At 42.8% G+C, this 24,882-nt stretch overlaps 1 protein-coding gene across 1 annotated transcript in view; it reads right to left on the minus strand.

The window, feature by feature from the left end:
* Window positions 1-1,676: 1,676 nt before the first annotated feature.
* The window catches only part of ptk7b (protein tyrosine kinase 7b), an 81,629-nt gene continuing 58,423 nt past the window's right edge, over window positions 1,677-24,882 (minus strand). Inside the window, exons 4-21 of the mRNA XM_078272966.1 lie at window positions 20,827-20,929; window positions 20,446-20,630; window positions 18,137-18,284; window positions 15,941-16,071; window positions 14,030-14,296; window positions 13,170-13,306; window positions 12,916-13,051; window positions 12,180-12,299; window positions 11,695-11,844; window positions 11,188-11,335; window positions 10,329-10,456; window positions 6,915-7,115; window positions 6,097-6,258; window positions 5,700-5,932; window positions 5,528-5,608; window positions 4,433-4,584; window positions 4,112-4,290; window positions 1,677-3,624 (exon numbers count right to left, since the gene is read on the minus strand). Coding sequence (XP_078129092.1) covers window positions 3,464-3,624; window positions 4,112-4,290; window positions 4,433-4,584; window positions 5,528-5,608; window positions 5,700-5,932; window positions 6,097-6,258; window positions 6,915-7,115; window positions 10,329-10,456; window positions 11,188-11,335; window positions 11,695-11,844; window positions 12,180-12,299; window positions 12,916-13,051; window positions 13,170-13,306; window positions 14,030-14,296; window positions 15,941-16,071; window positions 18,137-18,284; window positions 20,446-20,630; window positions 20,827-20,929 — 2,822 coding nt within the window. The 3' untranslated portion in view covers window positions 1,677-3,463. The remainder of the gene's footprint in view (window positions 3,625-4,111; window positions 4,291-4,432; window positions 4,585-5,527; window positions 5,609-5,699; window positions 5,933-6,096; window positions 6,259-6,914; window positions 7,116-10,328; window positions 10,457-11,187; window positions 11,336-11,694; window positions 11,845-12,179; window positions 12,300-12,915; window positions 13,052-13,169; window positions 13,307-14,029; window positions 14,297-15,940; window positions 16,072-18,136; window positions 18,285-20,445; window positions 20,631-20,826; window positions 20,930-24,882) is intronic.

The following is a 24,882-nucleotide window of genomic DNA, read 5'->3' on the forward strand; positions in this document are numbered from 1 at the left end:
CATCACACTAACGTTTTCAAGAATTGCAAACCCACTTTTTACAGTGCTGGCAAGCTGAATAAGGTATTTCAGTATTTGTAATTAACTGCAAAGCATGCATCTTGCATTCAACATATTGCAGTGCCAGGACATTATCGTAACCTTGCATAGTTTTCACAATAGGCCTTTTTCATAGCAGACATTATAGATCATAGCAGGAAAAGCACAGGAATTACTTATAACATTAACATGTCTCAGCTCTATTAAAGTTTCCCAGTAAGCCATAACAGTGAGCCAGCATGCATAGTACCAGGACCCTGAAACTGAAGCAGCCAAATGGAATTCAGCTATCATTCATTTCATTATTAACACATGTGCTTTTCCTACTGTGATAAAGGTTCATCACAGGAAAATCTGTCAAAAGGCCCGTTGGTGTCCATATCTGACAGTGTTTGAAGCGATGCAGTAAGCCCTACCCATCTGGTACTCCAGACAGGTTAAAACAAATGCCACTTCTTATGGTATTTGAAAATGGTTTCTCAACCAACATTTGTTGGCAAGATGCTAAGGGATTTTTATTGACATGTAGCCTATGGGCTTTTACTACCACGAGTGCTCCTTGAGCTTAAATGCACTTGGAAAAAAGTTGTCACAATATCACAACTGTTGAATGAGTTGGACTAGAGTTGAACAGTAGTAAGTATGGACCATTTAACATACACTGAATGACAAAAATACATCTAACATACCAACACTAATAACTGTATTATAAATTGGCTTTGAGGATATCAAAAACTCATCTACAGTGAACTGCTAAAGTCACCTGTGGGCACCATATCAATAATTAAACATAACGCCATATTAAACATTGTCTCTAATCCAAGAAAACATGGAATCATATGGGAATCTCTTTTGCAGCTATAAAAGGACATGTTAGCGGTTTTCAACTCTAAACATAATTATATGGAGAAAAAATATTTGGCAAGCTTTTAAGATCAGGTTTTAAAAGACCTACAGGAGATATACACCTCCCTCTAGTGGTTAATAAGAGAACCTTTTGGATTAGCAGTAAAACCGAACATTATATTGTATTTTAATGCAGCTACAAGCAGGAGCTGTCATGAAAACTCATCAACTGGCTTACAAGTGGCAACATTTTGAATGCATTACAGTTAATACATTCTACAAATATAACACTCACCAGGCTACCACAGTATTATATTTTACTTTGTATTTTATATTATATTCCTAAATTTTATCTGCTGCACTATTTTATGTATTAGATTCTAATTAGACTGCTTGACTGTAATTGTTGTGTAGATGGCAATAAAGAACTAGAACAAATTCCCATGATGCTTTTCCATAATTCCACAGCTTTTTGGAAAATGCATAAATGTGTTTCAGCAGCCAAATACCTAATTTGGAGTTTTCTTGTATAGGCTACATTACATTAACAAGGAATAGTTTTAAAAAAATGGTCCCTGCATGCAACTGCATTAACACAGAAACTTAGACTTAAAGTTCAATGTGATTTATTAACCATCTAGATAAAGAATACATTATTTGAAAGCTAATTTTTATACCAAACTAAAAAAGAAGAAAAAAACCACACCTAAACACTGATATTTTGGAGACCGTCAGCGATGTGGTTCTTGAAGATGTGCTGCTATTATAAGTATTAACCACAACACATTGGGTAAAAACACTGTGAACCTTTTATTGACAGCAGCATGTATACTTTTGTATATATCTGTGATTACTGTGGACACTTGCTGAAGCGGATTAAAAAAGGAGGTCTAGGTGTGAGTGCCTAGCATTCATAAAAACAACATTACACTAAAAACAACGTATAAAAACAAGTTCATAAACAAAGGCCATTGCATTTGATTAGATAATGTAAAAGAGGGAAAACAGTTAAGAACATCCTTCATTTACCAGGCACTTAATTGAGTACTGGTGACCAGCAGTCACTCTTTTGACCTCCTTTGTAGTTTGTTAGAATATTCAGCTGGTTACCAGACTGAATGCACATTGAGATGTTGAGATTCTCACACCGTGAGAATGAAAACATAGCATCAGAGAAGTACCTTTCTGTTATAAACATAGTTTAAAAAAAAAAAAAAAGACAGGACCTTCATCATAAATAAACAGGCACCTGCATGTCCTACTACACAACATGATAGAGATAAAGAGGGATATTCTTTTTAAGTGAAGTTAGTGCATGGCTTCTACATTATTTACACATTGCCTGGTGTGATGGTCCACTTTGCTGTATTGCACAAAACAATTGGACCCGGAAGGGGAGACTTGTGATTGGACTTCTGAATAAATGATGTTGCAGGTTAAACACAGTTAAACACATGATAATGTTGATGTGGTAATAATGGGGGTTCTTACCCATTGGTCGTGACCAATAAAAAGCACCTCAAAGTTAATACAAGAACAGAACACACTCATAAAAACGTACAAAGCCCACACTGGCGCAATCTCATCTATTCAATATATTTCATTGGCTATGATCTTATTTTCATGTTCCTGAAGTGTTACCATAACACCGATCGCTTATTCCAAATCACAAATCACAAGCATAACAGACGACGAACCTTCATGCAAACCCTATTCCACTTCTTCTTTGAATGTACACCGCAGCATGGGAACAGTTCAGTGGCGTGCGCGCGCACGCGCGCGCGCACACACACACACACACACACACACACACACACACACACACACACACACACACTTTGGAGGATGTTGGTGTGTAGCTAGGCGTCTCCAACAGGATTCTGGTGGCGGACTCATGATGCAGCTGATTGGATTTTAAATCCAAGCAGGCCAGTTGAAACGGTGTCACTCAACACACTCCGAAGTCGTTGAAGCTTCAATGCTCCACTGAAGTCACATTGTGTCCCACTTTCCCTTCAATATTCTTTCAGACTTGACAGAGCAGTGGACCTAAATTTCAGGGGGGTTTTCCTAAGCTTCTGACCAATACTTTCTATTGATCTGAGCCAGTGAGAGCACTGTAACATACTACAAAGCAACGGAGGTTAGGGTGAGTGTGTGTGTGTGTGTGTGTGTGTGTGGAGGGGTAGAGGCACTGAGGTTGTGAGACTCCGTGAAAACAAAGTGTCTCTGGGACAGAGCGGCCGCAGACAGGCAGGCAGAGTCACAGTGGAACCACAGACAGGGACTCGAGGGGAGGGTCATCCATGCTCCGGTTAAGGCAAACGTAAACTCCTGGCACTGCTCACAAGAAGCAATTTATACAAACGTTGATTGCGTTTCCACTGATATAGCAAAGGAGTCTTATCCACACACCCACTGTTTGAAATGCATATAAAAAAGTGTTTTCTCCTCAACCCTCTTCCCTGAAATGTGTGAGACTAATAATCCAGCATTCCTGTCTTTATTTTTTTGGGGGGGTGGGGGGGGGGGGAGGGGGTTGGTCAAAGTTCCCCTCTGATGTGGGGTTACGGTCGTCTCAGACTTTACTGTCAGAGGGCAGCTCTCCCAGGGCGTGGACGATTTCAGTGAAGGAGGGGCGCTCCTTGAGGCTTAGCGCCCAGCAGCGGACCATGAGCTTGTAGATTTTGGATGGGCATCCGTCTGGAACGGGCAGCTTCAGCTTCCCTGTCTGCAGACCTAGAGGGGCAGAGAGGGAGTTTAAACCAAATCACAAACATGTGCACACAGGGTTGTTGACTGAAAAATGTTTTTAGTTTTTTGAGATCGCAACATTTAATGGGTATTCTTCCCTGGAGAACTGATTACATACCACCTCTCTGATGTACATCTAACTGAACATTCAAACTAATTCACTGACCAATAGTTTCAATTAGTCAGGAAAGACCTTGTCATCTTGTTCTTTGCGTGTGCCGATTCAGAACCTGGACAAAAAAATAAGCAACTGAGGTCGCCTGGGTAGCTCACCTGGTGGAGCGTGCGCCCCCTGGTGCCCAGGCTCAGTCCTCGCTGCAGCGGCTGCGGGTTCAATTCCGACCTGCAGCCCTTTGCTGCATGTCATCCACCCCCTCTCTCCCCTTTCATGTCTAAGCTGCCCTATCAGAATGCCAAAAAAAGTAATGTAAAAAAAAAAATTAATAATAAGCAACTGAAGCATCATACTGACCTTCCAGCACCTCGTCATCGCTGAGTTTGGTATATGGCATTTCCCCGTGACTGAACACTTCCCACATCAACACTCCAAACGCCCACACGTCAGACTTGGTGGACTGGTCGTCTTCAAACACAGACTCTGCTGGGAGCCAGCGCAGCGGGATCCATGCCTGTCTGTAGTGGTAGTACTCACTACATACAGGTACACAAGAGAAACGACAAGGAGATGGAAACAACACAAATTAGCCAGATGAACAGATGTCTCAGAGTTTTAATCATGCCATTTAATGTAGTTGATGGTTTAAGTGGGTGACTGTTATTAAATCTAACAGACCTGTTGTAGACGTCCTTGCTGAGGCTGAGCGACGACACTTTAATGCGCCTCTGACTGTTGATCAGGCAGTTTCGGGCGGCCAGGTCTTTGTGAACGAAGCGGTGATTGGACAGGTGCTCCATCCCATGAGCCACCTGGGCACAGATGGAAACCTGAAGGGGAGCAGAAATATACAGAACAAGAAAAACTGTCAAGGTGAAGTCTTTGACTTTTGGGAATACATCTACAAGCGACAGGAATTACCAAGAGTTTCCTTGGATGCATCAGTTAATAAGGAATAGTTCAACATTTTGTAAAAAAGTTCCCACTGACCAAGAAACTGTCCAGCACATAACCATGACATAAAACCATGACTTCCAATTTCTACACTTTGGCTTTCATACAAATTAAAAGGTGCAGTAAGCGATGCTGTGCAAAGATTGTTGATATTTGAAATCAACGGCCAAACAAATACAACCCCTCCTTGAGAAGCTTTACCCCCCCCAGATTCAAGGACAGATCACTATGGGCCAGCCGGCACATTCACATGCTGCCTCCCCTCTCCCCCCCGACCATCAACTGATGCTGCCTGTTGCCGATTGGCTGGAACGGTGTTTTGTGTGCTTGTTTGTTTTCCATTTACACAGCCAGGGCTGGGTATTAACACCAGATTTATTTTCAGTGCACACAGAAAGTAGAGAGCTAGGTGACCATGAGGAGATATTCACTGAATTTGACAAAAAAAGTGTATTGGAATAACATCACTTACTATACCTTTAAAAAGAAGAAGCTGTAAGGTGTTAATTAGTGAGCTTTAGAGGTGCTGGTAGGTGGACTTCTTAACCTTTGGAGAGAGCCAGGTTAGCCGTTTCTCCATGTTTAGTCCTTATGCTAAGCTATGCTAATGGTCTCCTTGCTGCAGACAGTGGTACTGATCCCATTAAACCCTCGACAAGAAAATCGATTTTTCAAAATGTCTAAAAGGGAACATGACCTCGCAGGGAACGGGAATAGCACAACTTTTACATCAAAAAACACCAACAACCTTAATTTGCATGGCAGATGGTGTGCAGGATGCTGTGAGCTGTCAATCCTGGTACAACATTCCACACTTACTTTGGTCTTGGTGCTGATAGGCTGAGATTTGACCTTGTCATCTTTGCTTTTGGAAATTCTCAGGAACTGCTTTAGGTCTCCCTGGTATGATAAAAGCAAAAAAAGAGCGCATTAGAGCAGGTAAAATAATTGTAATTCTTCTGGGCGTGCGTTTCTATTTCTGCGTGCTTACCAGGTCATAGTACTCTAGGATCATGTAGTGGGGCTCTGCCTCCCTACACAGGCCCAACAGGCGGACAACGTTGGGGTGGCTGAGCTTGGCGAACATTTCAGCTTCGCGACGGAAGTCGAGCTGGAGCTGTTCATCTCTGGTCTGCAGGCTCTTCACCAACACCACCATCTCCTCCTCGCTCTCCTCGATACCCTTAGCTTTGCAGAGCAGCACCTCACCAAACTCCCCTTTGCCTGAACAAACATTCACACAGCACAGAGCAAATGGCAGAGCACATGCTCACAAATCAATGTCGCACATACTAGATTTATTAAGTGAAAGCACTGCTGTGTTACAGCTTTAAGATCAAGTCACTTCAGGCAATACATACAAAAGAGAATGGTATAAATCAGTCTACCTAAAGTAGTGATGGTTTGTAGGTTTGCTCGAGGAAAGTGGAGCTTATCGTTGTTGACATGGCTGTGGCGTTTCTCGGTTGTTGCCATGGTACCCATGTTGGTGAGTGCCACCTCTTCCTGGATCTCGGCGGTGGTGTGGCCATTTTGTTGAACAGCCCCTCCTGATGAACACAACACACAGGGTCAAAGGTCATAGACATTGTGCAGATCTTAATGGGCATGGGTCACAGAGGATAGTTAACAAAAAAACAAGTTGGCATTAACTATGGCACAAAGAGACTGTTTAGAAATGACACAGATAGACAAATGATTTTATAGTATGCTAGTATGCTATTTTTGCAGTTAGCAGTTGTGCTAAGTAAATCAATCTGTGACTTCTGAATTTCACTACCAAACTTCATAAAGACAAAGCTAAACGTTTTTCCAGAAATGTAATATTTCTTGTGTTCTGAGATGTTTTTCAAAAACTGTTTCACCATCATCTGCAATTAGTTTTTTTTTTTTGCATATTGACTGTTGAGTATACTTCATTGTGTCACTTTTTGACAAACAGAGTCTGCCCAGAGTTAGTGTCTACTGTGGAATTAGAACACAGCTACAGTCTCATCAAATTGATTAGAACTTGTAGCATTTTCCACGTTAAATGCAATACTCAAGATATACACAAGATGGCAGCAAATATCCTAAACCTTTCTACAACACTTTGAGGACCGTGACATTGAGGGATTAGCAACTACTCACATTAACTTCCTGGCTGATTTTTTACAACTGCCTAACCACAAATCCTTAACATTTTTTCTCCACCAAACTTTTATACCGTTGAGACACTCCATCTCCGGCTCCTCTCCGTCCTGGCCTTTCTGCAGTCTTTTGTCGTGGCGTCTCTTTTTGCAGTAGAACATGAGTCCCAGCACTACGATGATATAAGCCACGGCTGCTCCCACTGACAGGCCGATGGTTTGGATCATCTTGTAGGGAGCCTTGTCCCCATCTTCGTCAAAGGAATGTATTGGTTTGTCTGTTGGAGACAGGCAGCAACTATGGTAAACTAAAAAGTGCTCGGAAAAAGTACTGGATGTGTTATCTTTAAGTCTTTAATTGACCTCACATATTGTGCTACATCTTTCAGCACATTTTGTCCACTTCTTATGATGTGTTAAATCAAAGTTAAACCCATGCAACAACTATTAGGAAGCAGTTATAAAACTACTCTACACAAGCAAATGGTAAGCCCTTATCTGTTTTCTAGATTATAGGTACTTGCATTGAACTTTACCACAGTACATAATACTATTTCAGAGCATTCATTCAACAAGTTATTTGGTAACTCTTTATAATAATGGTACATGAATTACCATTAATTCACGCGTGAAAAAGCAGGAATTCATTCATGTAGTACTTCATGAACTATCAGTAATGTACAAGGATTAATAGTATCTCATGCATGACTTAATGCAGGAACAATATGTTAATTAATCCTTCAATTAAGTTAAAGGAGTGGGTTTGCAAAAATGATACCAAGGTCACTACATTTACACAAAATACAGTATACTGCAGATGCATTTTAAGAGTTGCTTTTATTCAACATAAGACACTAACAGTATGGCCTGCTCACCTAAGTAGGATATTTATGAATTTTACTTTTTACTAACTTTACTAACTAATTGTCTGTACTAGGGCTGCACAATATGAGGAACATATCCAATTGTGATTATTTTTGACTGATACTGCGATTGCGATTTGATTCACGATATTGGAGGGAATGATCATTTTTGTCTTATTATTCTCATTTTCACTGAAAAATATTAAAATGAAAATGATTATAGAAGAATAGAATATACTTTATTGTCCCCTAGGGGAAATTTGTCATGGACTCAAGAGTGCGTAGTGCATAGTAGTAGCTGCCATTACAGACAATAAATACACCTAAAAAAAACCGAGTTCTTGCACACTTCTCAGGCCTATCTGTTACAAATCGTACAAATCTATTTAAAGTCTTGATTTAAAATTTTGATGATGACTGGTACGAAGGAATATTTAAAACGGTTCAATTTAGTTTTAGGGATTCTGTACCTTCTGCCAGAAGGCAAGAGCTCGTATTCCGTTTGAAGGGTGTGGGACGGGTCCACCAATACTCTCCGCGCCTGCCTAAGTACAGACTGCTCATAGATGGATGGAGGGAGAGGTCATCAGTCCTCCCCATCACCTTCATAGCAGTCTGTACCAGGCGCTGCAACTTTGATTTGGGCCGAACCACGCCGTCATCCCATACCTGATAACACTCTCCATCACTGTTCTGGCTGACACCAAACACCCTTAGTCTGCGTAAGAAATACAGTCTTTGCTGTAAACGGGAACATACATAATCTACGTGGTCACTCCAGCTTAAGAGGTTATCCAGGTGGATACCCAGATACCTATAAGAAGTGACCTGTTTGATATCCTCCCTATGAATGGACAAAGGGGTATGATCCCCCACCGACCGAGGGTCAAACACCATCTCCTCAGTTTTTTTTTAATGTTAATGGTGAGATGGTTCTTGTCACACCACAGAACAAATGTGTTAACCTCCGTAAAGTACAATGATGGATCTGAGTTCTGGTGAAGCAGACTAAGAATGGCAGTGTCGTCAGAAAATTTAAAAAACAGGTTGCCCGGGAGACTATTAGTACAGTCGTTAGTATAAAGGGTGAACAGGACCGGTGAACTTACACAACCCTGAGGTGCACCCGTACTAATGCATTTTGATTCAGAAAGCGAGTCGTTAATCCTAACATTTTGGGTTCTATCTGTTAAAAAAAGAATAAAACCATTTAATAATAGAAGGGTTAACATTCATCCGAGTCATTTTCTAGAGTCATTAAGAGCAGATGAGGCCGTAATGTATTAAAAGCAGAACTAAAATCAATGAACAAAAGGCGTGCATAGGCCCTGAGATCCTCCAGGTGCTTAAGAGTTAGGTGGGTGATGCTATTAATTGCATCGTCTGTACTCCTCCCCTGCCTATAAGCAAACTGGAGTGGATCTAGTTCAGTATTGACTTCAGATTTCAGTATGGATACTGAAATCCGGTATTATGGTGTGATTTTTGCGAGGATCTGTACCAAACAAAGATTTATTTGTTTATTTAATTTTTTTCAGGGGTGGACCACACACGGCAGTATGCATGATCAGTCCGCGTACAGTAGAGGCAATGAGTCTGTGTTACCTGTTTGACAGAAATCTATGCATGTGCCTGTTATTTCTGACAATTTGATAAACGAAAATGAATATTATGCTTTAGTAAATAAAACCCCTATTAACACAACTGGTTAAAAAATAATAATATTAATATTTAAATACATTTATTTAATTAATGTATTTAAATAAATCACCGGGAGATAAAGAGATAAAACTGAGATTAACTCTCATATTCAAGTTTATGTTCTGCGGGTTGTTTCTTAAACACATTTGGAGCGGATCTGAATTGCTATTTTTATTCTCAATGCTTATCATTTTGGTGCTGGTGATTTTACTTTGGGGCTGGCTAAAACCTTTTTTTGGGGGGGGCGCCAAAAATTCCTCTATTCAGGAAAAACCCCGGAGATACTATTAATCCTTGTACATTACTGAGAGTTCATGAAGTACTACATGAATGAATTCATGCTTTTTCATGCACAAAGTCATGAATGAATTCATGTACCATAATTATAAAGTTATATTTATATAAAGTTATATATATATTATATAATTAGAAAGTGTGACCAGTTGTGTTTCTGAGTTGCCCTGTTACCATGGTTACCAGTGTGGCTTTGTTGGGCAGTGCTGTCACGCTGACCCGGACTAGCTACGGCAAATATTTTTAAATTCAATCGTCTCCCACTTTGAACTAATCCGGAATACCATCCTGCTACTTTGGGCGAAGAGGAGTTGATATGAGACACTAATGGATGTGTGCGACTGTAATTTTCAGCTTCAGTCAGCACACAAAGAGCCACAGAGTGTGAAGCGTTATTAGATCTAACGTCTGCCCAATCCCATCACCCCAGTGACAGCCGTGGCGTCAGAGATGTGGCTGTGATTATTAACTTGTCCAGATGGATGACAGACAGAGGGTGAAGGCTTAATTAAGGCCTTCATCCTTTACTTGTGATCTTGGCTTACGCCCCATGTGTGCACCTTTGTTTCTTTCACAAAGGACGCTTGCGTATATATGTTTGTGTGCCCATGTGTGCATGTGCGTTAAACTCACCCACTACATACAGCTGAGCGACACGGTCTTTGATGCTGCAACTGTTCCCGGCCACACATGTGTATCGGCCCGTGTCATCTGTAGTAACATCTGTAATCACCAAGGAGCCATTGGGCATCTTCTGGAACCTGGAAGAAAGAAGGGACCGAACAGATGAAGGTGGAGGTCTTTCACAACAAAGACCAGTACACATACACAGTTATTCTTATCCTATCCAGGTTTTTTTTTGTTCTCTCTCTCTCTCTTTCTCTTGTCTCAAACTGAATTCAGCAAACCCTCCTAACTGCAAGAACATGTCATAAATTGTTAGTTTCAACCTGTTCATAAGCAGGTTGCTGTGTGTGAGATTTGATAATTAGCATAATCAACACCCCTAAAATTGCTACATAAGCCTGTCGGTTCTGCTCCGTTTGTAGAAAAGTTTCATTCACAAAAATGTTACTCAAGTGTTAAGAGAAGAACGTCATACCGCTGAGCTTTTGGAAATTAAAAGACGAAAACAGAACCCACTTAGCACTGTCAGTCCTGTTATTTGAGTACTCCAAACTATTGGAAAATGTTAATAATTAAAGAAATAAAGGGAATGGTTTGATATTGCGTTAGATACTGAAAAACTCCCTTAAATCACTCTTATGTGCCACTTCAGAACAAATCTGTTAGTACGAGACATTCTTTAATGAGGCTCATTGTATTCAGGTGTGTAATATTATATTAGCACAAGCTAAATCTATAACGAATGCACAGACATGATAAAACTGCAATCATTCCCATTTGGAACCTGTAATCACATATTTTAATCCTAATCCAAGATGGTTAAGCTGTCTAAAAGATCAAAATGACACACAAGTGTCTCATTTACCTCCTGTTCTTACTGAGGTCCAGCGTCTTGTCTTTGACCATCCAGTGGATGTGAGGCTCAGGGTCGCCGGTGGCCTGACAGTGCAGGATGGCTGTGTGACCTTGGTACACCGTTGTATTCTCTGGTTCCACCTTAAAGCGAACGTACACTACACACACACACACACACACACACACACACACACACACACACACACACACACACACACACACCCATTAATACACCACAACTGGGCCACAACATTTCCTTTACAGACTGTGGTGACATCTCAGTTACACTCTACAACCCAAATGCAATTCATTACTGGGCAATAAAAAGGCCACCAAGCACACAATAAATGCTGCTGTGTTTGCCACTTGATGAGAATGATCAACGACTCAGATGTACTGAGACCACAACTACTTGGTCTCAGTACATTTGCCCCAATGACGGACTGATGACTAGTATGGCAGTGTGGCTCCTTCTAACATAATTCCCTGCTTTTAGGATGATGAGTGAGCAGTTTACCGGCCACTATGAGGGCTACCAGGGCTCTGATCTCCCCCTGGAGGCTGTTGGAGGCGATGCAGGTGTAGTTGTTTGCATCGCTGCGGGTGACTTTGCTGAAGTGGAGCTGGCCGTTCTTCTGCTCCACCCGAGGCGGCAGCTCTCCTCCGTCTGCAGGGGGAGACAGAGAGACACACAGGGACAGCGGGGGTTAGGTGGGCTGAGTCTGGAGCTGCATGTGGAATTCAAGTGGTTAAATTGACTCAATCATGGCAAACGGCGATGAATGGGGGAAATGATCCGTGATGATGAACCGTCCTCACACTCAGATTCTGCGCATGTTTCTACACATTCTTGTGGAAAAGGAATTTGTCAGCGTTAGCATAAAATAAATGAATGATAATGCTGCATTTTGGATGAGGTGTTTCTTTAAGAAAGTGTTAAACAGTCATTCCTTATTTGACTTAAGCTATTGTGAGCTAAGATTAAGCCAGCGGTGTGCACACCTGCTTTGGTCCAGCGGATAGTTGGACTCTCTCTGCCTTTAGCTGAGCACTGGATGGTGATCTCGTTATCCAGCTCCAGGCACTGAGAAGGCTGGGGGGTCGGGGTGAACTTCAGCTTCTCTGAAACACAAGTCAAAACATCACACACACATTACAAATGTGGTAAACACGGAGGAGATGGGAGGGGAGGGGTTGGGGTATAAGCAGATTAGCTGACGGAAATCATGTTCGGACACATTCAGGGAAATGCATACATGTGCACACAGATCTGATGGGTATAAAAACTGAAGTTTATCAGAGGCTGAGATCATATAAACAGAGAGATTGGCCAGACAAAACAGCGACACGTCAGGCCATCTATCACAGTAATCCTATAGCAGCAGAGCTACGCTGATAGGAATTTATCATGGATATATTCTGTTAAAATGGAGGCTAGAACAAAGCCGTGCATGAGGCATATTTTACACTTCTGTGGGTGTCCTGCAGGACGCCCAGAGACACAACAGGGACATGTTCTTTCTATTTTAAGAACCGCACACATTCACACTCACAAGCCCACAGGCATGAGCACATTTGCTTTAGATTTACTCTCAACGCTGTATTACTCATTATACCCTGGATATCATTTCACTCATTACACATCATCTTTCAGTCGCTCTGGGGAATAACTCAGTATACACTCAAAGTATAATCTACTGTATATACTGATCAACTGAGTGATTCTCTCAAAGCTTACCAAGCACAATTACTCGAGCTTGCCCAGACAGTCGGCCGCCTACGGTCTTGGTTTCACAGCCGTACATCTGGCTGTCGTACACCTCCACATTGTTGATCCTGAGGGTGCCGTTAGGGAATATCTTAAAACGAGAGTCCTAGAGAAAAAGGAAAGAGAAAGATCTTTTACATTTAAATTTCCATCTGCTAGATAGAATGCATGTCAGAAAAAGACCCTAATAACTGTGTATGTGTGTGTTGTGTTGGGTAACTGACCTCTGGTGTGATCATGATGTTGTTGCGGAGCCAGGTGACCTCAGGTTCAGGGTTGGCCTGAGCGTGACAGTGAAGGTAACCTGGTTTACCCTCCTCTAGGTGGCTGTCCTGAGGCCTCGTCACCCACACTGGGGCGGCTGTGGACACGCACGCACACACATTATTATACAAGCACAGACATTTTACACTTACCCATAACATACATACAGTAGATACATAATAGCTCTTCAGCTACATGGCAGTCCCTTGAAGAAATACTAAAAAGTGTTAATGAACTTGGTCCATTGGTCAGTCTAAACACTGGGACCATCTGGGACATTAATAATCCCAGATGGTCCCAGTGTTCCCAGCATGCTCCTGACATTAAAGAACAAGACTTACTGTCACATATACTGTATGTTGCACCTCAATGGCTTGCTTATTCTGTTTCAGTTTACAATCACGGGGGGGGGGAAACGTATTTTTACTACTTTTGGGGTTGCTACAAAAAACTAAAATTCAACAAATTACGGTATTTTAGTTAGGGGACTCATAAGAGACTGATTTTTAAAAAAGAATAGCCAAAATTTAAGGTGCAGAGGCCAAGATATCCCAACTTGCTTTTATCTCTGGTAAGGGTAAAGCTCCAAACATTGGAAATGGATCCTGCATTTCCCATAATGCATTGTGAAAGCATCGTCTTTCAAACCCTAGTTTGTCTAGTTTATAATGCAGGCTTTCTGGAAAATAAATGAGGTCTCAAGCCCAAGCTGAGGGTTTCTATTTTCTTTCCAGGAGTTGTACTCCTTGTGACGGGTAAACCAAACTTAATGTGTACAATTGCTGAAGTGTCCCTTTGAAGCTGTCTGCGACTGACTCACTGGCAACGGTGAAGGTGACCTCCTGTGTCTTGCGCCCTGCCCTGTTCTGGGCCACGCAGGTGTAGGTGCCCGAGTCTCCTTCCTCGGTGGGACTGAAGACCAGATCCAGGCCATCCTGGTACACTCTGCCCTCCGTGGGCACCCGCTGACCTCCTCTCTCCCACCAGACCTCGGGCTCAGGTCTGCCGCGTGGGGGACGACAGGCCACCCGCTGCAGGGTGTCTGATGTGAAAACCTTCGACATCTTGGGCACCATGTCGTCTATCTCTGTGGTGGAAAGCACAGAGAGTGGGAGAAATATTTAGCATGAAGTAGCAATTTGAATGCCGAAATTGATTTAAATTCACACACGGCTCCTGATAATCATTATTCTGTCTTCAAAGCCAGCGGAGCATTACTGATTTAGAATTTCATGAGCAGCCCCGAGCAGTCCTAATTCCAACGCACAGTTCTGTTAGCACATCTCCTGTCTGGTTAAGAAAAGTCCTCTGATTTGTAGCGCAGGTCACAGTAATTAGAGAACAAAGCGCACACTAGGCGAACTGCGTATATAGGTTGTATGGGAATTAACTAGGGCCTGTGTGAGGTGGGTTATATCAAAACTGGCAGCCCCTATACAGAAAGTGGAATTTGATCTGCGTTACAAAGACTCACAAGACCTCCCACTACTGAGTGGTTTAAAACTGTGTGTCCCAAATGGAAGTCATTCATACTTAATTGGCTGACAGCACTCTTAAAGCTGGTCAGTGGCTGCGACCTTCTATGAGTCAAAATCTCAATCAATTCATGAGAACGTAAGAAAACACACATTTCTCAGCAGATGAAAGGGAAGTTGAGCTGGGAGAGGGGCTGGTGGAGGCCAGTGAAACGAATGAGGTGGAGCTATGATGGAGTGACTGTTTAAACTTGTCCCTAAATACTGAATTCTACTGTGACACAATCCCCTATAATGCCTGCAGGGATTACCATCAGATTAAGTGAATTAAGGTATTTAAATGGAGCTGTGGTTCACTGGGTTAAAACTGCGGATACAGTCGTACCTCGTTAATCCAAAGCCCTTGGGGAAAAGGGGCTGATCAAGGGGAATAAAGTGTTCGGGACTCTGAAACGCATACAGTAGAAATTCCAGCCCTGAGCTTATACAAAGTATTTGACTTGCATGCACTTGCATTTCAAAATGCTGGCTGATTAATAAAATGAGATGATACTACAGATTGTTCCTGCTTTAAGCTCAAGCAGCCTTTTAAAATGGTGTTTTAAGGGGTTCTCTTTGGATTCATGATGAGCAGGCGCTGTTACATGCAATATTAAAGCAACTCTGATGTGTCTACACTTGTATATTACATTGTTTTCCCTGCCTGTATGAGAACCTTACCTTTATGCACAACCACAATGTTATATTTGTCATAGTTCTGATGTTTTGTTTTCAGTTTAAAGTGGTTTAACACACCTATCCATTTGGAAGAAGCCATTTCTGAAAATCACAGGGGGGCATGACATTTCACAAGCTCATAATTACACCACTTGTAATGCTTGAGTCATACTGGTTTGTTATCTTGTTACTTTTGCCATTTGTTCAGCCAGGTGCTGTTACAATTTGGAGAAAGCTTGTTGAGCTAAACAAGTTTGGCAGGAAATAATATGGAGGGGAAGCAGGAAAATGCTCCAGTGCCACGTGTGTGTAGTGGATACAGCTGGGCCGGATGTCAATACGGGAATGGAGAGATCTGGCTCTAAGTGAAAGAGCAAGAAGAAGAATAAAGGGGAAAGCAGAATGAGATGGAGGGCAGGATAAATATGTAACCCAAATGCCCTCCCCCTCTCACTCAGATTACAGAATCACAGGTGTTTCTCTCTCACCAGTTCAACAAATGCAAATGTATGTGTGTGTGTGTGTGTGTGTGTGTGTACCAGCTATGAGGAGGGAGGCCTCCAGTGTAACATGGGACCCTCGGAGGCCACGGCCAACACACTTGTAGGTCCCTGTGTTCCTGGGCTTGACCTGGGTGATCAGCAGCGTGCCGTTGGATAACAGGATCAGACTGTGGAGGAGAATCAAACAGTTCACACTTCAAGCTCTGCTCATTCGTACTGTCTCACAGTGAATGACCAACAAACAGGGAGTCACACATTATTTGTACGTGAGAAATGCTCTCTGCACACATGCAACTCCCACCCCCAGGTCTCGCTCAGATGACATCTGAAAAATAATTCTCAGCATTTGTTTTGGCCGGCTGGGAGCACCAGATGGAGATGCTCTGCTAAACAGGACACAATGTAAGTGCCAGAGTGCCACAAAATACGACTATTTTAGCATAGGCCCATTTTTTCTGTACTTGCATCTGAATTGCCCTGATTTACTAAACTCAAACCATCTGCTGCTCCAAATAGGTTAAAGCAAATGTGAATACTTTGTCCACAGAACACAAAGAAAAGTGTCCTACAGTGAGTTCATTCAAAAAAGTCTTGTGCTTTTTAAAGAGCAGGACTGACGGCTGGCCCGCGGCCTCTGGCAGGATGGAGTATCAGTGCCAGTGATGGACGGGATGAGAAGTAATTAAAGGCTGACCTTAAGCCAGCTTCAGGGCTGACAGATAAGGAGCTGCACATCCCACACAGCACAGAAAAAAAGCTCAACGGACCAGTGATCTCAACAGCTAATCACGCCTATACGACAAGGTCATTATAAAGCTCATGGGAAAAGTGAATATGTAAGGCAGAGAGGAATAAGTAAAAATGCTGCTGGATACATTTATGATGCTGTGTAATTCCAGAGAAGAGTTTTCCAAAGCAGGATTCATCTACCAGGACTATCTGGTTCTGCATTGGATTCCCTCAGGAGGGGTGATATTTCTGTGTCATCTCTTCTCTGTTTAATAGTGGGGGGGGGGGGGAAATGAGCTTTGGGAGCTTGTGTTATTTCCACCCGAGAGATGGAGAACAAGTATGTGGAACATTACCTCACTCTGAGGAAACTCTAAAATAACCATTAAAGAAAATGAACAAAGGCAGGTTTTTTTTTTTTTAAGGCAATCATTTTTATAGCTACATGCGCAGAAAGATTTGGTATGGTTTTACATTTCGACCTCCAGAGTTGGTTTGACCCATGGGGCAGAATTCCTTCCGTCTGCAAAAATAGCCCCGAGCTCACGCTGGTATATTTTTTGTTGGTTTCACATGAAAAACAATCTACCTTAAATGTTCACACCTAATCTGGAGGGGGGAGGGTTGACTAAACAGTGCAGGTGCATAACAGATGATATCTCCTGCAGAGAGCGGCATTCCTCTGGCATTATATCAGCCCAGATCAATAAACACAACAGGATGCTTGGAAGACCTTAACTACAAAGAGGCCAGGTGTTTTTATTGAAAGAGTCTGTGTGTGTCTTTATATTCACGCTTTTCACCCATCCATCTGCAATCCTGGTGACCAAACCCGCCTCTGACAAGCTCATTACACAAGTGACTACTTGTCAGTGACTACTACAACAACTATTGATGTTGAAGTTGTTCTCTTTCCTCGCTGACTGAACACAATAATCACTTTAAAATTGAAAACCCGGCTCTTGCTTCTCATGTGGAGCAGCTTGCCTATGGTGCGTCTATGTAGGAGCGCGAGCTGCTATGAACCCTGAGGGTATACTTGGCACTTGGTATAGAAATTGGTTATTATCAGGTGCTTATATGTTTATAGGGGACATGCTGGTAAACTGACTGTAGCTTGAGGGGTTTTTTTCCGCTCAGTGCTTGAACACCGGAGAGCTGCAAGTCTTTTGCGATTGGCTGGAAAGAACGGCTGTGTTCAAGTGATGTATAGTAGAGTGCAGACAAACTTTACAGCGCTCTGCTCCAGTAATAATATTCCTTAATGTGCAATTCATCTTGAGCGCGAGTTGTCACGACACACAGAGAGCTGAGAGCCCATCGCAAGGGTTCCAGCTCATTGGGTTCAAAGGAATACCCGACTGTGGCTTATATAATGGTAAGTAAGGAGAGGGAATGAAGTGGGGGCAGGATGTGGAGGGAGTGAGCGGGAGAGGGGAGTATGAGATGTATGATGGGAAGGAAAAGAGTGTTGCAGAGGGGAGGATTTAGCTCTCAACATACCGAGACTTGTTTGCCAGCAGCTCGTTTTCGTGGTACCACTCCAACGTGGGGGCCGGCTCTGCGGTGAACTGGCAGTGGAACGCGGCCTCCTCGTTCCTCAACACCACCTGGTCCTCAGGAGTGACCACCGGCCGCGGGAAACTCTTATCTGTTGGGTAGACAAACATCTGCATGACTACATCTGTTCTGCAGGCATCAGACCATCAAGTTCCATCTGCGTGGATGCTCGTGCGTTGCACCGATCTCTTCCGGGCTTTATTAAAAGCTGCCAACAGCAGTGTGGGGCTGCTGAGCAAGCGGCCTTCAGGTGGCGGTGTGTGTCAACACCTCAGGGGCCCCTGGGAGACTTAATGAGGTCAGTGAACAGACCCTGCAGGTTATCTGGACCATCTTCTCCTCCTTTTCCTCCCTCCTGGATTGTAGAATCACGCACAGGAGATGAGCTCTCTCTTCTCTTTGATAATCTAAAGTCACGCTATTGCATGAAGTTGGGGTTAGAAGGACTCAAGTGGGGTCGATTATTACGGAAACAAGAAAAATCTGTCCCTGGATGATCAATTTGATATACAATTTAAAGGGTAAACAATGATTAAGGCTGGTCCTTCTGTATTTTTAACAACGGAGGTAGCAGGGTTTTTTTAAACTCAATTTCAAATCATCCAAAAATGCTTTAACTGCATAGTATTTTCCTTCTATTCATGTTCTTTTGACTCTTTCTACCCTCCCAGCTGCCCTCTAACACTGGACTAGGCTGTCCTGACCTGCCAAAACAAGAGATTTGGTACAGTACAACCTAGAGAAGGAGTAATTACCACACAGACATTAGAACATTGTTATACTCCAAATACAAAACTGAAGGGCGTGAAACTTAATAAAAAAATGAGAACATGAAAATACCCTTAATTCAGGTTTACGTGTGAGAACTTCAAATCTTAACAGCTAATGGAGGTATGGTGCCAGGAACAGTATTAGGATATGGCTACTGGTTGGTGTGAAGAAAAAGAAAGGCGTTCTCTCAGATCACACCTGGCCCACCCAGGAAGTCGGTGGGAAGGCCTCGTCTTAAAGAGCTGTGACCAGGCATTGAAAACCTGTCTAAATCTGTCAGCTTTTCCTTAAGGTGAAGCCCTATAGAAGAGCAGAGGGTGGCAACATGGCAACTGGAAACTCAACAATTATCCATTCTTCCTCCACACAGGTGCTAACCTAGCGTGTCTGTGTGTTGCAGGTGGCTAATTAGAGTGGAACGGGGCATCAGGTTGCACGCACAGATGTGCTGCTGTATGTACTGTACGAACTCTGTGGTGTGCTGAGGGGATAATACACAGGAGCACACACACACACACACACACACACACACACACACACACACACAGTGTAAACAACATAAGTCACTTTGAGAGTAGAAAAACTACTGATCTCCCTATACAACACAGTACAGTACACCAAAGTGTCTGTGAAAGCTACAGTTACGCAGTCAGATCAACCGAACGCTGCTGCTGAGGGAGCTGTTGATATTGCTCGCTCGCTAGATGTTTATGATGTTGTCTGTGACTGTGTGGGTGGCGAAGGAGGAAGGTAATGCCAACACACTCTCTGCTAATCACATTAGGAACTCCGTCACTTTCTCTTCCTGCTCTCTCTCTCTCTCAACACTAATGGTCTGTACACCCCCTTCCCTCCTCCTCCTCACCACACTTCCTGGCAGGTGTGGCAATGTGGAAACATCCACTTAATTCAATGGCAATTATGGGTTTTTAACATGTATAAATTTGAGTTTTGGACTGTTCGTTAGACAAAACAAAAGAATTGAGGATGTTACCTTGGGGTTTCGGAAATTGTGATGGGCATTTTTCACAATTTTACATTTTATGGACAAAATATATTGCATGGGAGGAACCATCAAGAATGGTATCACTAAATCAACTAATTTGTGCCTTTCGGACAATTTAGAAATCTGGTTTTAAACCTCCAAACTTCTACTTGTAATTGCTTTACACAGTTGTACTTTCTTTTGCATCCTATTATCCTAATCATTTATTTAATCAAGTGTCTTTCCATTTTTCTTATGATGGTGTCACTTCTTTTCTGTGTTGTTGTTTGGTTTTTTTGATTCGATGTCATTGTAAATGAGGGACATCCCTCAATTATCTCTCCAGTTTTATTTTTTTTTAAATGAATCAATAATGAAAATAACAATTACTTGCTGCTCTATAACCAAATCAAAGAGTGGCATAAAGTGTCTAAAAAAAAGCTCATTTATATGTTGCAGCAGCACAACTCACTGTCATGGAAGGACATACACACACCTATAATGTTGAGGGTGAAGTTGCTGTTGCTGCAAACGTGCCCTGCTGCATTCTTGGCACAGCAGTAGTACAGGCCATTGTCGTCCGGACTGGCACTGTTAAAGGTGAGCGTCCTCTCCTTGTTGTTGATCTGATGGCTCTTCTCTGTCAGCTTCACCCCGTCCTTGAACCACTGGCACGTCGGCCTGAGGGGGAGAGGAAAATAGCCGTGAGAGAGGTTTATGAGAAGAGAAGGAAAAATTGGGGAAGAGCCGGGTGATTAATGAGGCAAAAAAAAGAGATAGGCCAACAAGGACAGAAGAATAGTTTTTCACTACAGTCCTCAACATGATCCTTAACTCTGTGAGCTCTGAACTCGAGGTGACGAGGGAGGATACTCACCGTGGGTGTCCATCAATATGACAGCGCAACGTGACCGGCGCAGAGCTCTCGATCTCCCCTTCTGAGGCGGGCTCCTTCAAAGTCACACCACCACTTTCTAACCCTGTAGAGGAAAAAATACAGAGGAGACTGTAAGGCAGAGGGAGGGAGGGAGCATAGGAGGACAGGAGTAATAATGGAGGAGAAGGACAGGAGAAAAGATTGAGTTAAGTGGTCGTCCTGTCGTGTGTCCTTGTGGGACACACTGCGATGCTAATGGGTGCCGCAGCAGGGACGAGTGCAGAGTCGGGCACAACACTGTGACACCTCAGTGACTCATACACAGAGACAGAGCAGGGAGCTACCACATCACTGGGTCAGCTTACATCGGCATACCGCAGTCCTGAACTCATAAGAGCGAGCTGGGCCTTTACGGTGCGTTTTATGGACATTTAATGGACAGTTCATTGGCTGACTCTGTTAAAAGGGCTACTCTGCTGTCAGAGTAGCCCATAAAATCAGGCAGAAGAGAAATGAGCAAAAAGTCAACGGCTACATTTTTCTTTTTAGCACCTTATAGTTATCATTTAGAAAGTGCATCCTATACAATGTATTTATCCCTGATCAGGTGTGTCTACACTATTGCACCATGGGAAGAGCATATGCCACGTGAGGCATCACTCACACAAGTAACATGAAACCTGATCAATGGCATCTTGAGTGACAGATGAACAAGAGAATAAATGAAGGGAACAGATGGCGTGGGAAATTGATCCGCAGTCGTCCCCTGAATGCATCATGGTGCAGTGAGAAATGAGGGGCACGGTGTGGTTTTACCATTAAGGGTTTGACTCAGTGCGGTGGGAAATATGTATCAAATACATACAGTATGTCAAGAAATCATCACAGCAGCAAATCATTCCTACATTCTCCTTAGAGAAGGGCAACATAAGATCATTTTTCAGTGTTTATGTCCAAGGGAGACTGGTAGATACAGTATATCATGATGTACTGAGGCATTTCATCCCTCTTTCAATAAAAAGGAAAGTGCTGGCAGCTCCTGTAAGCTAAGCCTCTTTGGTGTAGCCACAGAAATATAAAAATGTTGTATTTGTTTGGCTGGAGACACTTCCAAATCACTGCCTGCTCCTCATCTAGATGCACACTAAAGTCTACTGGATGAATAAAGAAATATTTAAGTTATTTATGGAGTCTCCTTTGGTGAGTGACACCTTAGTTGTGTCTGTAATGCAGCCTTAGTGTTAGTGTGCACCCTGCTGGAATTCCCCTTCCCCTGTCGAGTGTGCTCACTATACAAATACCTAATGTTCACACTGAATGAGAACCAGGGCTAAAAGTTATTTATGTGATGATATATAAGCTGTGGTTGTATGATGTTGTGGTTGCTGAGTGCATACACAACATTCACTGAGAGAGTGTGTTTGGGTTGTCCTGGTTTATGCGTGAGTGCATGAGGCTTTTTTATTTTGTGTGTTATGTATGTTGTGTGTGTATTAGTGCAAGACATTCCATCATGCTCCACTCCTATGGCCTGTGGCTTAATACTGTGGCTGCATCTCTGCTGCTGTTTGGATCATCTATGAAATATGCATGGCATGAGCCTACACCTGAGACAGCGGTGGAGAGGAGGGAAGCACCACTGTGAGGTTGGAGGGGGCGCTAGAGGAAGACCTGTCACAATGAATTACACAGGAACCATGCATTACTCTGCACCCTGGGGGAACATTGGAAACCATCTCACAGTAACAGGGCCCACTCATTAGCTTCCTCCTAGTCTCACGTAGCCAGACCTATCTCCACAGCGCTGTGTCAGCGCTAGAGGAAGGTCTGAAAGCTCCCATTATCATTCTGCTATAGGGGGGGAAAATACCCTGGCTTGTTTATATTTCTTTAAACAAATCACAATCATCTTGGGCAGCGCTAAGCCCTGGATGCAGCGACAATGCCCTTGCAAAATAGTTAGTGGAGATAGCAGAAGAGGAAGAAAATGCTAGCTGAAATAGCCGGCCAATGGCATGCTTATACTCACATTCTACATTCAATTCAATTTTATTTATAGTATGAAATCATAACAAGAGTTATCTCAAGACACTTTACAGATAGAGTAGGTCTAGACCACACTCTATACTTTACAAAGACACAAGTCACAATAAAGATAATGGAACTATGACTAGAAATAGTAGTTGTAGTAGTTCATGGCATAGCAGGGCACTGCAGGGCATTACAGGGTGTAGCAGGGCAGAGCAGGACATCCGATGAGTCAGACTAGCTTCCTACTTACACAGACGCCAACTGTGTGTGTTCATACATGCTACACTGGATCAAATGTGTGTGTTTATGTTTCTGTTAGAGACAAAGTGTTTGTGTATGTAGTGGTAAGAAGTAAAACACAGTTGATGATGCTGTGCCCCAAAGCATGAATGCATATGTGCAAATGTACTCAAATGTCTTTGAGAGTTCTGCAGATGATAATTGGTTGGGCGTATCAGTAAAGGCCGTTCCAGTCAACAGCTCCAGTAGCTTAGTGAGGAGGATGAGTAGATGATGAAGGCCATCCCAGCTATGGGGACCTGGGGCCAGACACTCAGACAGACCTATTATTAGTGCAAGCCTAACGGTGTTGACAAAACCAGAAGTGTAATTAGTGAGTCACTGAGGAGGAGGAGAGAGTAAGGCAAAGTTTGATGGAACAAGAAGTCTCATCTGCAGTATGAATGACTTTTGCCAAGAAATCAAATAACTAGTGCCAACCTGCCTGGAGTGATAGGTGGGTGTTTCCACTATCAGGTAGTGTCAAACAAATTAATTTTAAAGTAATATTCTGTGCATTCATTAGGGATGCACTGATCAGACTTTTTCAGTCCGATACAGATACCTGGGATTGGGTATCAGCCGATACCAGTGTTTAATTAATAAGATGCATTCCTTAATCGACATGACTGGGATCATTCTTTTATGTGTAAGGCAACATCAATATGAAGTGTACCTGAATGCATCATGAGTTTACGAGGAGCACTTGAACGCAACATGAGCTTACGAGATGCACTGAACGCACCATGAAGTCCCATGGAGCTGACCACTGATTAGCTTACAACGCTAATATTCGGGGCACAGGGAAAGTAAAAACAAATCGCTATTTATACCACTAAAAAGGCTCAAAATATCACCACACTTCAACGGTAGCATAATGAGGGTACCTAAATGTTAACCAAAGCATTGAGAACATTGTAAGTGTACAGACAGTTTATTAAAAAGATAGTTTAGAAAGACAGTAGCTCCCAAGACGGCGGCCGCCTATATACGAGAACGCGACTGTCTAGCTAGCTAGCTAACATTAGCGTGTTCTTGCCTTGGAGCAAACCTATGTGTTTTTGTTAATACTGTCGACATTTAGCTAGTTGTGAATGGGGCCTCCCACACTGCTTGATCCACGCCCGGCCTTTCTCCCCTGGGGTTTTAGGTTTCTGGAAGGTAAAAAATTCCACCACCCCGTCCAAACTTTTAGGATACCGGGTATCAGATTTGCACAACGCTTCGGCTTTCGGTGTTTCCCTCGCTCGAAAGCTTGACAGACCTCCCACGCCTAGTTACGGCTGCTAAGCCACGATTGACCCGTGGTGGTTTTCGGGCATGGCTTAGCGAAGGGTCAATTGAAAGGACAGCCCCATTGTCATGATACCCGATCCAGCTATTTGGGTAAGTATCAGCCGATATCCAATATATCGGATCGGTGCATTCCTAACTTTCATGTGTGTTTTTCTGCTATCACTCAAATGAAATAAAAAAACAAAATAGTGATTCAACCTTCAGATTTGAACTTCTCTGTGTCTGGAATGTCTTTCTTGGGAAAACCCCTCTGACAACTTTTTACATTTATAAGAAATATGTTATATTTCAGCAGCATGAGTGTGAAATACAAGCAAACACAACTGGGTAGGTAGCGTGAGCAGTGAGAAACCATGGTAAAAAAAAAAGTCATCACAGTGCAGGACACACTGCTTAACCTCTCTGACCTGACAATCATTGGAACAATGAGCACTTATCAACACACACAGC

This window comes from Sander vitreus, chromosome 17, assembly GCF_031162955.1.
Source record: "Sander vitreus isolate 19-12246 chromosome 17, sanVit1, whole genome shotgun sequence".
NCBI classification, from domain to species: domain Eukaryota; kingdom Metazoa; phylum Chordata; class Actinopteri; order Perciformes; family Percidae; genus Sander; species Sander vitreus.